General features: G+C 34.2%; 1 protein-coding gene and 1 pseudogene across 1 annotated transcript; both read left to right on the top strand.

Annotated features, from left to right (window-relative positions):
• The first annotated feature begins 7727 nt into the window (after positions 1-7727).
• Positions 7728-10828, top strand: LOC150029538 (uncharacterized; annotated as a pseudogene).
• Positions 10829-17135: 6307 nt separating this feature from the next.
• On the top strand, positions 17136-17706 carry LOC137815549 (uncharacterized). The gene is made up of 3 exons (XM_068618665.1): positions 17136-17330; positions 17409-17510; positions 17587-17706. The coding sequence occupies exons 1-3, from the start codon at positions 17136-17138 to the stop codon at positions 17704-17706; spliced, it is 417 nt and encodes a 138-aa protein (XP_068474766.1).

The raw sequence follows: 17706 nt of genomic DNA, 5'->3' as shown, positions 1-17706 counted from the left end.
CTTTGAATTATATTCTAGACCCAGAGCAGCTTTCTAAGAAGTGCGTGTGGTAAATGGTTACAATCAAACTTGAGTCTTGAGAAGCGTGAGATTAGTGAATTTTGCTTTTATTATACCTACGTTTTCCCTCGGTTGTTATTGATTTATTGTTCCTTGATCTAAAGCATGGTACTTATTACCATGTTTTAAAGGATTGGGTTTATTAAAAATATAAGGTGCACTTCAGCAGATTAAATAGTTATACTTGTTGATCGAAAATTTAATAAAATAGATTTTAAAAGTTTAATAGTTTGATGCATACGAGTTGTGTATTTTTGCTATAATATTAGCATATAAGCATACGTATTATTTATTCAGTGTCCTTCAACTCACGTCTAAAGCTTAAGTGATCTCTTTTAGATGATTGATTATTTCCGACTCAACTAGTTTACTCTTGAAAGCATGCGAGACTAAGAAAAAAAGTGTAATTTATGCTTTGTTGAAAAATCTTAAATTATATTTCAAAGTTTCTGTTAAGATAAAACTAGTCACATAGATAACTTATTTCTAGCTAAATTTTAAAAAGTCAAAATTATATGAAATCAAGTTTATAAGTGCATATTCAAAATTATTAGTTATTTTTTTTCAATTAATAATTATAACTGTGCATTTCATTGTCTAAAATTCATCTTTAATTTCACAGGGGAAATCAGGCAATTAATAAGATCAGTATTTTAGAGCTCTTTTAAAAAAAAGTATATATGAGAAGGAATGTATTAAAAAATAGTATTAATATTTCTCTTGGTTAATAATTAATAAATGTTTAACTTGTTAAAATTTGAATACTATATTAACTACCAATAATTAATTTCATATAATACTTTTCTAAAAAATGAATCTTATTTTCTCATCTCAAGATTTTTCTTTGATTAAGAGAAAAAAATAGAAAGTTAACATAACAACTAGGAGGCCTGTCCTTAAAAAGGTTAAGAAAAAATATTATCCGAGTTTGGTTAGTTATGGAACGTTGGACTAGATCTTTTGTTTACTCCACGGTTATTTTTTTTTTCAATATAGGTTTTTACTTTCTTATTTAAGTTTGTTGTTCCTCTTTATTTATGAATTGTGGTCTAGTTTCTTAAATTTGTTTATGCTCTTTTTTATTTTATTTTTAATTTTAATAATAATTTTTTATATAATGACATATCAGGTTTTATAGTGATGTCCAAAATAAAATTTTAAAAAATATAAATTAAGAGGAATGTTTGCAAAGCTTGTAAGAATTTGTAATTGATTTAACTGATGAAATAAATTTTAAAATAATTTTATAGTGAAAATATCTATTAAATGATTAAAATTACTTTTATTATTATAAATTAGTTTTAATTAAATATTAAATTATAATTTTGCTATTATTATTTTAATTTTTATTACTTATATATATAAGTTCATTGATTATGATTATGTTATATAATAAATATGTTTTTTACATGTTTTCTGACAATGTAAAAATATGTTAAAAAAACACAGTGAATTGTGCATGCATTGCATAATTAATTATTTAATGGTTATAATCGATTATTCGGTTAAATATGGATAGCACAGATGCAATGTAAACAACTTTTAGTTTACTAAGCCAATCAAACATATGAAAACGAAAACGAGGAAGGAAGAAAGTTATGTTAGAGAAAGCAAGAAAGAAAAATAATCTGAAAGAAGTAAGGAGGCAAGGAAGCAAAAGATTGTGAATAAATCTCATGCATGGAATAAATTCACATGGATAATGTGAATAACCTCTGTGCCAGTGCAATAAAAAGAGGGGCAATAAATCAATTACTGTCAATAAATATTTTTTCACAAAAACAGGATATGAGACCTAAAAAACTGTTGAAGTATTCTTCTCCTTCCTTCGGTCGATCAGGTAGCTGGGTGATGACTGTGATTCTTCTCGTCCTCCTGTTTCTCCTTCGGCACTCGGTCTCGGGTGAACACCGGATGGTGGGGGTACCTGCGAAGGCACTCCGACGTTCAAGTCAGTAAAGCGGGTGGTCAACTCTCAGGTAGGTGAACAGTAATAAATGACATACCTTACTCCTTGGAATGCGTGCTATTTATATTATTCTAATGGGCCTACCTTGTTGGACCCGTTTATCGAGGGGGATACCGCTTAGGGTTGCATTACCTAATTCTTAATGATAGATTAACTTCACTCTAATAGGGGTCGGCCGTCGGCCATCCCGGTCGTCTCGGCCAAGTCTTTTAAGATCTCGGCCAAGTCTTTTAAGGTCTCGACCAAGTGGATCATCGGTCTCGTCATCCGGCCAACTTTCTTAAGTCTCAGCCAGGTTTCCCTGATCTCGATCAGGTGGACTCGGCCTCGGACAGCCAGGTGGACCTCGACCTCGCCCATACCGGTACAGTTTTAAATAAATATAGATAGTCCACACATGAACAAAATAAACAATTGTTAATTGGTTTCATTTCCATTTAGTTTTTCAATCCATTATTGAAATGTTTCACCGTAATCAACATATTACAACACACATTATTCTTGACTTTCTTTACCTCCATTAAGATAAAAAAAAATACAAGTATATATTTTGATCAATATATTAGGCTATCTTTTTTAAGTATTCTATTATTGTCACTTTTTCCTATAAACTAAAGATATGTGAAAATTTACAGTCAACTCTTAAAGAGGATTTAAAAAAAAAAACACTTCTAAAAAAGATTAATTTTACTTAGTAAAGGATTTCCAAATGTAAGTAGTCTCTGAAACTAGATAATTTAGTAGATGATCAAGTGATTTGTCCTTTGATCTTAGATTTTATACGTATGCTAATTTTGTATGCATTTGAGTTACTCCTTAAATAAGGATCTTCATAAAGTAACCATTGTAGGTTATATGTGTTCCTTTTGTAACTTATGAGTTTTTTTTAGGTAGGCGTGTGAGAAAAACATGAAAAACGGGAGGGTTAAATTGTGTTTTAAATACTTTTTTTTTGAAAACTATCAAATGAATAGTTTGTTTGGATTCTAATTGAATAGTTTGTTCAGTTGTATTATTGGTAAGAATATGATCAAGGAAAAAAATCGTCCTAAGACAAGTTGGAAGTGGTTGTTACCATCTTTAGGATGTTATTCTATACACATAATCTTTTATCTTTTTTCCTAAATTTTCGCTAGGTTATTTTTTCAGTACCTAGGTTTTTGGGAATACTTTTTGTTAAGTGTTGGCATTCTATAAATGTTGAAAGACCTACTTGTAGAGATTTAGATCGCATAATAGGCATATAGTTATTGATATTCGATCATTGCAATATTTGAGTTCTTAGAGCTTAAATCTTTCCCAAAACATTAATATACCCATTGGGTCAAGGTAAATTTTTTTCCACATATCTATTGTTGATACACATTTCTTTTAAATAGCTTAGAAAAGCACTATAAGAAAATAACAATTTAGTTATCGAATTCAACGACCGAAAATAAGTGGTCGCAATTTGCGATCAATATAGTCATCAAATACCCATAGTGTCAAATCTGCGATCGAAATAGCGACCGACTGAATTATTAATAATGTCAGTAAGTTTTGTGACCGAATCAGCGACCAAACATACTCATAGCTAAAGTGGTGGTTGTTTTGAATAAATTGGGAAAAATATATTTGCGACTGAATATGTTTATCTTTTAGCCATCGATTTTTTTTGTGTGGCTAAACATAATTGTTTATTTTTGCCACCGAATCAGCCACCAAATTTGTTTATTTTTGTAGCCACCAATTTTGTTTTGGTCGCTAAATATAATTATTTATTTTTGCCACTAAATCAGTCACCAAATACGTTTATTTTTTAGCCACCGAATTTCTTTTGGTCGCTAAATGTAATTATTTATTTTACTACAACAAATAATAATAATAACAATTCATTTTTATTTTAAAAAACTATAAAAGAATCACACTTTAGATATTAATGAGTAGTCATCCCTTTAAAAAAAAAATTAGTTGTATTACTGGTTTCTTTTTCTATTTAAAAAATATGTTTCAATTATATTTTTAATTTCTTAAATTTAAATAAAATTAATTAAATATTTTTTTTAAAATATCAGCTAAAATAAAAAATCTAAAAATATTACATAAAAGAAATATTATTAGTAATAAAATTAATCCTTTTAAAATAAATAAATTACGATACATAATTAAATTTAAATAAAATTATCTCTTTAAAATAACTTTAATTTTATAAAAATAAATACATTTTTAGAATTAAATTGTAAATAATTTTTTAATTATTAATATTTTTTTATTAATAGCACTTTTATCACTTTTTTCTAAAAATATTTTTTTATTAATAGCACTTTTTCTAAAAAAAAAATTTAAATAAATTTTTTTAACATAGGTAATAAGTATCTGCAAGTTAAAAACCATAAAATTTGTATTAGTATGAAAAATAATTAACTAATTAAAATATTCATATTTATTGTCATGGGTATTTAAATACTTATTTATTTTTAAATTTTACAAAAATGTGTATGGTTATAGTTTTATTCACTCCTAATAATAAATAATGTAATTAAATAAAATATTGGGATTGATATGTTGATTCTAAATCAATTTTAGGACATTGAAGAGGGTAAGTTTTACAGAGCCATTAAAGGTGAGGAGGAAGCTGCAGGTGGTGGTTGTGGTGCAACGGAGATGCGAACGGAGGTGCTAGTGGAGGTGCGAACAGAGGCGAGTGGAGGTGCGAGCGGAGGTGCGAATGGAGGTGCTAACGGAGGTGAGCAGAGGTGCGAACAGAGGTACTTTGATTCAACAATAAAAGAAGTTGCCATTGCTGGTTCCCCTGGAAGTAAAGCACTAAAGCATCTTGCGCAAACACTAAACCATCATTTTTAGCAATTAAAGCTGCGAAAGAAGGTAATTTCTAGTTAATGTTGATTGCCAACAATTTTTTCCTTTGCAGATGTAATTGATGTTGTGTTGTTACACAAGGAAAACAATACTCTCTTTTTCTCCATCCTCTTCTCATATTTGATAACTTTGAACCTCAAAAACACTAAACCCTTTAAAATACTAAGAGAAATTAGTTTCCCTTCAATTTTATGGTCTAGACACGTTTTTAATGTATTAAGTTTTAAAATAATCAATTAAACTTATAACACTTGATATGGTTATTTGCAGAAATAATGTTATTTGAAAAAATAATTTGTTATTCTCGAACCTTTGAAATATCTTATAATTGATTGTTTCAAAACAAACAAACACCATATTTCAAACAAAACACTATCTATATGTTACAATTTACTAGTTATTTGCTTTTTGTGTTGTCTCTCGAGTATTTAATATTTATTACTAAAAGATGAAAGTGTTGGTGTTTTACTTTTGTTTGAAAACTTAAATGCTTGAGTCTTTTACAGTTAATCCTAACCTATCAAAGGAGGCAAGTGACATCTTTATTTGGTGCTTGACTCATAATCCTGAGTGTTACAAGCAATGGGTAAGTACAAGGGAATGCTATTTCAAAATTTATTTTCATTAGTTTCCTACACTGTTTCCCACACTTTTTACCTTGAGACACCTTTTGTACTTACTAACACAAACATGCGTTTTATACTGGTATCTTGCTATTGAATCAACAATTGATGTGAAATTCATTTTTCTTTCTTTCTTGCACTATTCATTTTTTGCATGTGAGATTCCTCTGCATTTTTCTTTTCTATAATGTGTGTACGTCCTCTTCTTTTCTGTCTCTGCCATGCTCCTCTTCTTCATACTACTAGTAATTGATGTGAGACATTATATCCCAGGTTTATGGTGTGATGGAAAGTCTTAAAGATTTGAGCCTATGCTATTCATTGTTTTGAGCCACTTCAATGCATCATGACGTTACCACTTATATGGCTCACTTTGAAAAGGAATTTTTTTTTGTCTTCCCATCAAACACATATGAGTTTCATTCCCGGATAATGATTCTGTAAGAGAAAAAAATATCATCAATAATAATTAAAATTGAAAATGAGGGTCCCCAGATGGTAAACAATTATTTTTTCGTCACCCTGCTTCCTTCTACTTCATTTATATACATCTCATTCTTCCACTTCTCTTCTTTCTCTTCCACTACTTCACCTCATACATTATCTATTTCTTTAATTCACACTCATCTTTTTAAAACTGCATAATGCATGAGGAAATGAAAATCACATGCTCCCAATAATTTGTGTTAGACAAGTTTAGTTCTTTTCTTTACACTTGTTGGAATAATATATTCCATATGTTAATAAATGATCCCTATTCCCCTTGCTGAGAAAATTGAATGTCAGACTCAACACTTAAGCCTAATAATGCAAGGCCAAGGCCAGGGTGTTCTATTCAATATTCCACTATGAACATGCTAATTGCATAAACCCAAAGTTCTGAACTATGCTTAAAACGATTGGAGATAATTATCTTCACTATCTATTTTCTGAACTTCCTTTTAGTATGTTGCTCAGTAAATATCAGCCAAACCTAATAGAATATTCTTAAAATATCTTAACTTCATAATTGTTTCCATTTCCCTCTTTACTACCACTAAAATATTTTAGGGCATCATTGGAATGTAATTGTTACAAGTTTTGGCATTGTACATATGTATGTGTGCCCTAAATGAACTGTGAGAACACAATTTTCTGTTTAACGATGATACTTATAAATTATAATGTTGTTTTACTGTGTAATTTGTTTAGTTATCTTTCTTTAAGAAGTCACTTCTGAATCCCGTCCTAATTTGTAAATAAGTAATAATGGGTTTGTGTATATTTATTTTATGAAAAAAACGATTGACCAGTAAAAGTTTAATTGCTGAAAAATAATATATATCAATATATCTCATGCTGATTCCCATCAAATGGAACTCCTGTTATCAATCAACTAAGGTTTTTCAAAATTTCCTTTTAAAGCTATAAGATAAAATTGTCTCTTTTACATTTCTATATACCATAATTTTATGTAAACTAAAAAATAAAAAATTGTCCTTAAACTATAACTTCATGTAAAACACAAGTTCTGTCATTTGGTCCTCACAGACTAAAAATCTCTGATTGTGTTTATTGTTTAATTCTTTTGAGTATGTATTTATGTGATGATGGGCATTAGGTACAAGACATTCACTAATCTTTCTCTGTTTCCATTACAAGCATGCACATATACACTAAGGAATAACTTGCAACTTTGCTACACCATTTCACTGCTAACCTGATAATGCTTGTGGTTTGGGGATAACCATTTAGGTTCCCACGACAAGGGAGGCTATGTCAAACAGACAAGGCATGGAATTCTTTTATGGTCCAAACTTAATTGAACACCCTTCTCTCTCTTGGTGGGCTTGACAAGTCTTTTCTATGTTGTACAAATAAACAAATTAAACTTCTAGCCCAACAAGGAAAATAATTTGTTTAGTAAACGTTATTTTTATTAGTTTATTTTATTTTATATGGTTCATGTATTCGCAATATTCAATTGTAAACTTAATAATGCTTATTTTCTTTACACCGTCTCTTGAATCCACAACTTATTTGATTAATGATTGTCATAAGTTTACCGTTGAAGTCACGTAAATACAATAAATATTTAAATGTCTATGTTTTAGTGACTATATGCTAACTAAACTTTTATGATTAGGCTAAAGCAAGTTTTACTTATTTTAATGATCTTTTGATTCAATATGACTTTCTTCATCTCTCTTGACTATAGGAAAAATAGATAACAACACCTCTATATAAATAGTAGCACCTCCTCCCAAGATCAGTTACAAAGTGAACCAACAAAGGTATGCTTCCCTTCCTGTCAACGCAATACTTTCATATGTGCATTTTTTACTTTCTCCATTCAGTGTCTTGTTTTCTCTCTCTTAAAACAAGTGTATGCATTAGGAATTTGTTGTAGTCAGATTGCATTAATGGAAATCCCCGAAGGTAGAAAGTGGATGTATAAAAGATTGGACAGAAACAAACATTTGATAGAGGAATTTAGAGAAAAAGTGTATGAGTTCCTACAACATGTTATTAGTCAAGAAAAGTTTCAAGAACAAGGTGAAATGTTAAGATGTCCTTGTATTAAATGTAGTTGTAAAGTTTTCAAGTATGTGGTCAAGTTGGGTGGTATCTTTATCAAGAGGGATTCATGCCTAATTATTATTGGTGGACAAATCATGGTGAAGAATTGCCACAATCCCCCAGTGAATGTTGCCAGTTCATGTTATGGAACTTGTGAACAAAGAGAAGAATTAGGTCGTTTCCATCAAATGATAATGGATCATGTGGGGCCCTCAAATGCACATTGCATGCAACCAGAGAGTGTTATTGGATCTGAGTACATGGAGGAAAATCCTGATCTTGAAACTCGAAATTTTTTTAACATGCTTGCTGCTGCATAAGCACCCTTGTGGGAAGGATGTGAGAATCACTCAGAATTGTCAACTTCTTTGGAAGCTCTAAGCTTGAAATATGTCTGAAGGATGTTTCAATAGAATGGTCCAACTTATGGGGAAGACTATGCCCAAAGATCATCGAATGGTTAATAATTTTTCCAAGCTAAGAAGTTGGTGGAAAAATTGGGTTTGGGTTGTATGAAAATTGATTGTTGTCCAAAAGGATGCATGTTGTATTATAGGGAAAACTGTCATAAAAGTATAACTAATTGCTTTATTTGTGGAATGGAGCGATATTAGACAATCACTAGGAGGGGAATTGAAAAGAAAATTGTTGTTAAGAAAATGTGGTACTTTCCAATCATTCATATACCTAGAAGGTTATACTCTTCAATGGCAACTACACCTCACATGAGATGGCATAATAAGAATCAAAGAGACCCGTCTATTTTGTCTCATCCATCTGATGGAGAAGCTTGCAAGCATTTTGATATAATGCATCCAGATTTTAGTCAAAACCCAAGAAATGTCGGGTTAGGTTTATGTGCAGATGGGTTTAATCCTTTTGGTCAATATGGAAAAAGTTATTATTGTTGGCCAATTATCCCAACCCCATACAACCTTCCACCTTCCATGTGCATGAAAAGGGAGTTTATGTTTTTGATAATCTTAGTTCCAGGTCCTTCAAATACAGAGCATAAGATTGATGTGTTCTTGCACCCACTTATACATGACTTATGCACCTTGTGGACTGAAAGGAAATTGACTTATGACGTGTCACTAAGGCAAAATTTTATGATGAAAGCTGCTTTGATGTGGACAATTAATGACTTTCCAGCTTACGACATGTTATCGGGTTGGATGACTTCTGTTAGACTTGCTTTCCCTATATGTATGGAAAGAACAAAGGCATTCTATCTTAGTCATAGCCACAAGATATCCTGTTTCGACTATCATCGTTAGTTTCTTTCACCTGATCATCAATTTAGGAAGAATAAAATGGCATTCAAGAAGAAGTTTGTTGAAACTGATCCCCCTCCTCCACGTTTGTCTAGTCTTGACATTTGGATTAGGGTTGCACACTTACCAGTTTGCACTGAATTTGAAGAACAACAAAATATTCTTGAATATGGTATTAAACATAATTGGAAGAAACAAAGTACATTTTGGAGGTTTCCATATTAGAAAACTCAACTTTTACGTCACAATATTGATGTTATGCACACAGAGAGAAATGTGTTCATGAATGTGTTTGACACTGTGATGGATATCAAAGGAAAAACTAAGGACACAAATAAGGCTCGATTGGATGTAGCACAAATATGCAATCGAAAAGAGCAAAAGTTGAAAGACAGTGGTGGTGGCAAACTTATCAAACCAAAAGCAACATATACATTTAGGAAATCCCAAAGAGTCTTTATTTTTAAATGGGTTAAAGAACTGAAGTTTCCAGATGGATATGCTTCCAATTTGGGTAGATGTGTTGACCTTACTCAAGGCAAGTTACATGGCATGAAAAGTCATTATTGTCATGTGTTCATGCAACGTTTTCTTCCAATTGCATTTGACGCATTATCAAAATCAATTTGGAAAGTTCTTATTGAACTTAGTCTTTTCTTTAGAGAATTAAGTTCGACAACACTAAATGTTGAACACCTAATTTGTATTATTGTGTAAATTGGAACAAATATTTCCACCAAGTTTCTTTGATTCCATGGAACATCTTCCAATTCATCTACCTTACGAGGAAAAATTTGGTGGTCCAGTCTAATATCGTTGGATGTATCCATTTGAGAGGTATACAATTACTAATCACTATTATAACATTTGTAGTTTATTTATTTAATATTTTAAATTATGTACATCCATATTCTCTTTTAGGTTCTTACACTCCCTAAAAAAGAAAGTAAAAAATAAAGCCAGGGTGGAAGGCTTTATTTGTGAAGCTTACTTGGTAGAGGAAACATCTACATTTGCCTCATTTATTATCCTGATCATGTTGAAACAAGAAAGACTAGGATCCCTCATAATCTTGAAGTAGGTGAGGGTTCTTCATGTGCTTTTCCTCTTTCAAGAGTGATTTCAGTGACACATATACCTTTTCGATAATTCATGCATTAAAATTGATTGTATACCTTGTCCAAATTATGTTTGACATTAATTTTATTGTGGTTTCCCATAATTGTAGTGAATAACAGGCAAGATAACTGACATACTTGGTTGTAGAAAACACAATCAGGTTTGAGTCTTTTGATCATGATTACTTTATTTGTTTATTCAAAATTGGTTGATCCACTTTGATAATTGTATTAATTACATCTTATATATGTAATATGTTTTACTTGCAGATGACACCAAGGGGTAAAGGTGGTGGTCGTAGACCACCTAATCGTGGTGGTCAAGGTATTCGTGTTGATGATATATCTTTACCCAACACCAACTGATACAACCCAAGTAGCTATGAAGATAACCAAGGAAAAAAAAGACAAAGCACATGATGAATAGTCATTCCAGAGAATAATTCATAACCCTACTAAGGATCACATGGACCTCACCAAAGGAGCTGAGCATAAACCAACACACCAATTATTCTTCCATTTGGTCTTCTTATAAGATACAAATATGTTGTTAATAATTTGGGCTCTCTTTAGGGGTCCAAATAGCAAAGATAGGCTAGAATAAGGTGTCTTTAGCATAATAGGGGGTGTAGTTAGCATTTTAGCTCATTCCTAGCCCTTTAGGAAGAGATTTTGACCTAGTTTCTAGAAGGACAAGCCTAGGATGCGGGTTTGACTTAGTCAAACGTCAAACCCTAAGGCTGCCCCTTTTTTTAGTGTTTCTCATCCTACCTTTCATGCTTGTTCTCCAAGGCTCCTTCACCTATAAATAGAAGGCCTACCTCATTGTATTTTACAAGTTGAATTTGAATGAAGTAAAGAAACTCTGCACAAATTGTGTGAGCTCTTAGTGAAGCTTATGTCCTCTTAGGTTTGAGGTCTTATCTTGAGTGATTTGGGAAGCTCTCAAGTGGCGGCCAACACACTCATCTTGGAGCACATCACACTCCAAGTGGCGTGACATTTCTCACCCACCAGCATAAGTTTTCTCATTCCATTTTCCTTTCATTTCTCCATTTCATTTTATGTGTTGGTCTCTTAGTTTCTATTCTTTGTTGCTCTTGGGTTTCGCTCATAATCATGAGTATGGTGCATCATTTGGGGGGTCATGACCACCATTGATGCTAACCTTGTGCCCATTTTCAATTCCGCAATTGCATCTCATCCTCACCATATCTTATTTTTCATATTTGCCTCTGGGAAGTGAACTTTCACACTTACTTAACCACTTGGTTAAGTTCGTGTCCAGTGGGAATCTTCCTTAGGTCCTCACCAATAATTTTTAAAATTCTAATCTTAAGTAAAAGTGTCACCATAAATGAAAACATCTAAAATCAACTCACATCACCAACATTCCCCTTCGTTTGTTCTTCCAACAAATATGTAGTCTATGAAAAAAACAGACACTCACTCACACTTAAATTCTCTCTAAAAGAAACACTCTTCTTTGTAATTCTCTCTATTGTATTTCTTTCTGTGGTGCATCTTACAAATGAGAAAGCATCCTTTTTATAGGCTTTAGGAAGCTCTTCTAGAAAGATCTACATTATGACCTTAAAATTCCACTAACAACATAATTAAAAACCCACTTACAACTTTTGACCTTTCACCTATCCAAACCTTCATTCTATAATATTCTAGTAACTTCTAATTTTAAAACACACAAACTAACATTTAAAGTTTATTCAACAAAACTCCCCTATAAACTTAAATGTTTCTACTATCCATCATGCCAATCATCTTCTTGTATTTGTCGAAAAAGACTTTCGGTAGCGGTTTTGTGAAGATATCAGCAACTTGATCTTGACTTGCCACATGCACCAATTCCACACTTCCTTTCTTCACATGATCACGAATAAAGTGAAAACGAACGTCAATGTGTTTGCTTCTTTCATGGTTCACTGGGTTCTTTGCCAACTCAATTGCTGATTTGTTGTCAACTTGAATCACAGTTGCATCTAGTTGCTTTAGCTCCATCTTACTCAACAAGTTTCTCAGCCATATCGCATGACATACACACCAAGATGCTGCCACATATTCAGCTTCACACGTTGATAGCGTCACGATCGGTTGCTTCTTTGAAAGCCAAGAAAATGCTGTGTTGCCCATAAAGAATACATATCTCGATGTACTTTTCCGATCATCTATGTCTCCACACCAATCACTGTCAGAGTAACCCACCAACTTGTAATCTTCTGCTTTTGAGTAGAACAATCCAAGTGATACAATACCTTGGATGTACCGTAGGACTCGCTTCAACGCCTTCCAATGTGAGTAAACTGGTTCCTCCATGAATCGACTTATTATGCCGACACTTAATGAAAGATCCGGCCTCGTGCATGTGAGATAACGAAGGCTTCCTACCAAACTCCGGTATCTACTTGCATCGACACGTTCTCCTCCATCGAACTTTGAGAGTTTTGCACCTGGTTCCATTGGTATTGATACTGGGTTGCAATTTTCCATCTTGTATTTCTTCAAAATCTCTTTTGCATATGTCTCCTGTGATACAAAAATACCCGTCTCTTTTTGTCTAACCTCCAAGCCAAGGAAAAACTTCATCAATCCCAAATCTGTCATCTCAAATTCCCGTCTCATTGTGCCCTTAAACTCTTCTATCATCTCACTATTATTACCCATAAAAATGAGATCATCAACATAAAGAGCAACAAATATCATGTTACCTCCATTGTTCTTTACGTAAAGAGCATGCTCGTAAGGACATTGCTTGAACCCGTTCTCCTTGAAGTATGTATCGATACGAGTATTCCATGCCCGCGGTGCTTGCTTCAACCCGTAAAGTGCCTTCTTCAATTTTAGCACCTTCTTCTCCTCTCCGATTTTCATGTACCCAGGTGGTTGTTCGATGTAGACTTCTTCTTCAAGCACACCATTCAAGAATGCCGACTTGACATCCATTTGAAATATCGGCCATTTAAATTGAGCCGCTTGGGAAATGAGCAATCGAATTGTCTCCATTCTTACAACGGGAGCAAACACCTCATCGTAGTCTATTCCCTCCTTTTGTTTGTATCCCTTCGCAACGAGTCGCGCCTTGTATCTCTCTATCTCGCCTTGAGCATTCATCTTTTTCTTGAATATCCACTTCACACCAATGGGCTGACTTCCCTCTGGCAATTCTGTTAGCTCCCATGTGTTGTTGCGGTCAATCGCTTTAATCTCCTCATCCATGGCAGTTTGCCACTTCTTGTCTCGCACCGCCTCTTCAAAGCTGATATTTTCAGCATCTGCCAAAAGACATACTAGGTGTACCTCATTTGTCGAATCATACAAATCATGCAAACTTTGAATTTTAGGTTGTCGTGGTTCATCTTCATCATCGGTTGTTTCGGAATTTATACTTGTCGGTGATGATTTTCCAACTTCAATCATAACCTCTGAAGAATTGTTCCAATCCCACTCGCTTGCTTCATTTATTTGCACATCACGACTCACCGTCACCTTCTTGCTTATTGGATCAAGTAGCTTGTACCCTTTTGTCTTCTCATCATACCCAATAAAAACATACCTTTTGCTTTTGTCTTCGAGCTTCGTTCTTCGTCGATCTGGTACGTGTGCATAAGCCACACTACCAAACACTTTGAGATGAGAAACTGTTGGCTTTTGTCCGCTCCATGCCTCTTGTGGTGTTTGATCATCTAACTTCACATGTGGACATCGATTTTGCACATAGATGGCGCATTGCACAGCTTCCGCCCAAAATTCCTTTGGCATCTTTTTGCTCTTAAGCATTGATCGAACCATGTCGAGAATGGTCCGATTCTTCCTCTCGGCCACACCATTTTGTTGAGGAGTGTATGGTGCAGTTAGAAATCGCCTTATGCCTTGCTCCTCGCAATACTCCATGAAAGTCGTTGAAGTATACTCGCCACCTCTATCAGATCGTACAGCTTTGATCTGTTTATCAGTTGTCCTCTCCACCATCACCTTGAACTTTTTGAACACCTCAAAAGCCTCGGATTTTTCTTTCAGAAAGTAAACCCAAGTTTTCCGTGAGAAATCATCAATGAAGGTAATGAAATACCTTTTACCGCTGAAGGACTCTGGAGTAATTGGTCCACATATGTCGGTATGAATCAATTCGAGAGGTTGCTTAGCCCAATATTGAGCCTTCTTTGGAAACGAGGTTCTCACATGCTTGCTGAGCACACATTCTTCACAAAATTTTCCCTCGTAGTCCATGTTGGGTAGCCCGTGCACCATATTCTTCTTCGCTAACTCTTTTAGTCCACCATGATGTAGGTGACCAAAACGGAGATGCCACAATGATGCCTTATCTTCTATGTTGACTTGCAAACATTTTTCTCGTATGCTTCTCAAATTCAGCTTGTACATCTGATTTCTTGCCATCTCGATTCGAGCAACCAAACGCCCTTTCTTGTCCTTCAAGTGTAGTAGCCGATCTTTCAAAAATATCGAGTAACCTTTCTCTGTGAGTTGTCCCATACTCAAAATATTGGTCTTGAGGTCTGGTACGTAATAAACATCTTGGAGTGACCCAATTAAGCCATCCTTTTGTAAGTAGCAAACCGTACCTCGCCCTTTGACCTCCACCTTTGATGCATCTCCAAATGAAACATGACCATCTTCAATCTTTTGCATATCTTTGAATAGGTACTCGTGACCGCACATATGGTTGCTTGCTCCTGAGTCGAGGTACCACAAAGTGTCATTGTTAATGTTGACTTCATCTTGAGCCATCAAGAGAACACCTTCATTCGTTTCGACTTCCAAGGCTAGGTTGGTTGTTTCTTCTATCTTTATATCAGCACGACAATCTTTTGCAAAATGCCCCACTTTACCACAATTGTAACATTTGTCAGAGTTACAATCCTTCGCATAGTGACCATATTTGTGACATTTGTAGCACTCGATGTTGGAATAATTCGATCGGCCGCCTCTTCCTCTACCATGTCCTCTTCCACGCCAATTTGGTTGGCTCGACTGTTCCTTCTCCTTATAGTACCCTTCATGGTTGTTGTCTTTTCCACCACGACCGTTTCCACGACTTCCACGACCACGCCCTCTATATTGAGAATTTTGATGATAGAGTACCTTTTCGTCTTTGATTGACGCCTTGGTTTGAAGTGCTTGCTCGAGTGTTTCCTCCTTCTTCTTCTTTCGTTGCTCGTGTGCCTCGAGAGAACCGGCGAGCTCGTTGACTGTGAGCGTCGCAAGGTCCTTTGACTCTTCTATCGCGCACACAATACTCTCAAAATTGTCTGTTAATGTTCTCAAAATTTTCTCCACAACTCGTGCATCGGTCAGAGTTTCACCATTTCGGTTGAGTTGATTCACCACAGCCTGTACACGCGTGATGTAGTCAGATACACTTTCTGACTCCATCATCTTCATGTTCTCCAACTCGCCACGCAGAGTTTGTAGACGCACTTGCTTAACTCGATCAGCTCCTTTGAACACCTTCTCCAATATGTCCCATGCTTCCTTTGAAGTGGACGCACCAGCAATCTTCTCAAAAATGGCCTCATCAACAGCTCTATACAACATGTACAAAGTTGCCTTATCTTTCGATCGCGTCTCTTTCAACGCCTTGGTTTGAGCTGCCGTATAACCCGTGGTATTTGTTGGTTCTTCAAAACCTTCTTCGACCACCTCCCATGAATCCTGAGAACCGAGAAGAGCTTTCATTTGAATGCTCCAATTGTCATATCTGGTCGCCTTCGTTAACCGTGGTAGCGGTATTTGACCCGTCACATTCGCCATTGGCTTTGATACCAAATTGAAAAAAACAGACACTCACTCACACTTAAATTCTCTCTAAAAGAAACACTCTTCTTTGTAATTCTCTCTATTGTATTTCTTTCTGTGGTGCATCTTACAAATGAGAGAGCATCCTTTTTATAGGCTTTAGGAAGCTCTTCTAGAAAGATCTACATTATGACCTTAAAATCCCACTAACAACATAATTAAAAACCCACTTACAACTTTTGACCTTTCACCTATCCAAACCTTCATTCTATAATATTCTAGTAACTTCTAATTTTAAAACACACAAACTAACATTTAAAGTTTATTCAACAGTCTACACATCCTATCTATGAAGGACCCCCACTTCCTACACTTCAAGAACAAGATATTGAACATCATGTAGGAGAATCAAATCCTACTACCTTTTCTATAGAGCCAACTATGAATTAACCTTCACCGATACAAGACTTTATTACACCTAACAATGAGTCTAGCAATGTAGTTGATGATCAAAGACCCCGGCTTCATGTAGAAAAAGGAGAGTAAGTATATTTTAATCTAATTCTAATTCATCAATATATTCTGATTTTCATATATCATTTTGATAATATGTTTTGAACACAGTTTTTCACCAGCAAATGGACCTTCCAATGTAATCTCACGAATCATCAAGCAAAAATATGATGAACCCAGTCCCACTTGGAAGAAGGTTCGTATTGAGCTTAGAGATAGATGGTTTGGAGAGTTTAAGGTAATTTGAGTTATGATTATATTTAAAATGTTATTTTATTTTTCTACAATGTTTGTTTTCTAATTTATTTTTCATGCAGAAAGAGAATAGGTGGGATATGGAACCCTTAGATCCATTTTTGATACAAAAGCCTCCCGTATCTTTAAAAATGCTATGAGTAAAGTTAGGGATGGTCAAGATAAGCGAACTTGGATTCCAACACTTGTTCGAACAACCTTGGATCAACATTGGAGTTCTACAGAATTCCAAAATAAGAGTGTTATTGCCAAGGCGAATTGGGCTGTTGAGAAGGGAGCCTCGGCCTACTCTGGTGGTTCCATATCTGCCGCAGTTCACTTTGAGAAAATGGTAATATTATTATATTTTTTCTCTTTCTATATTTAATTTAAATACAATCTATTATATCTTTTTATTAAATTTATATAGACTAAGGAGCTTGAACGAAAACCAACTGCTTGGGAGGTTGTAGACAGAACGAAGAAATTAAAGACTGGACAATGGGTCAGTGACAAGACTCGTGACCTTGCAGTATGTTTAAAATTGAAGTTATAATTTAATTTTACTATATGTTTTCTTCACAATTATCAATTTGACTCATTTTCAGGAGAAATATAAGAAATGTCGAGAAGTAGTCCAACAACAACAAATGCTTGAAAGTGCATCTTTGCAAAACTCTTATGTTGCATCTATTGATAACAATGAAATATACATTGATGTTGTTTGA

Source organism: Phaseolus vulgaris, chromosome 1 (genome assembly GCF_051622355.1).
Source record: "Phaseolus vulgaris cultivar YP4 chromosome 1, ASM5162235v1, whole genome shotgun sequence".
Classification (NCBI taxonomy): Eukaryota; Viridiplantae; Streptophyta; class Magnoliopsida; order Fabales; family Fabaceae; genus Phaseolus; species Phaseolus vulgaris.
The sequence above is the reverse complement of the archived record's forward strand: the minus strand, read 5'-3'. Positions and strand labels throughout refer to the sequence as shown.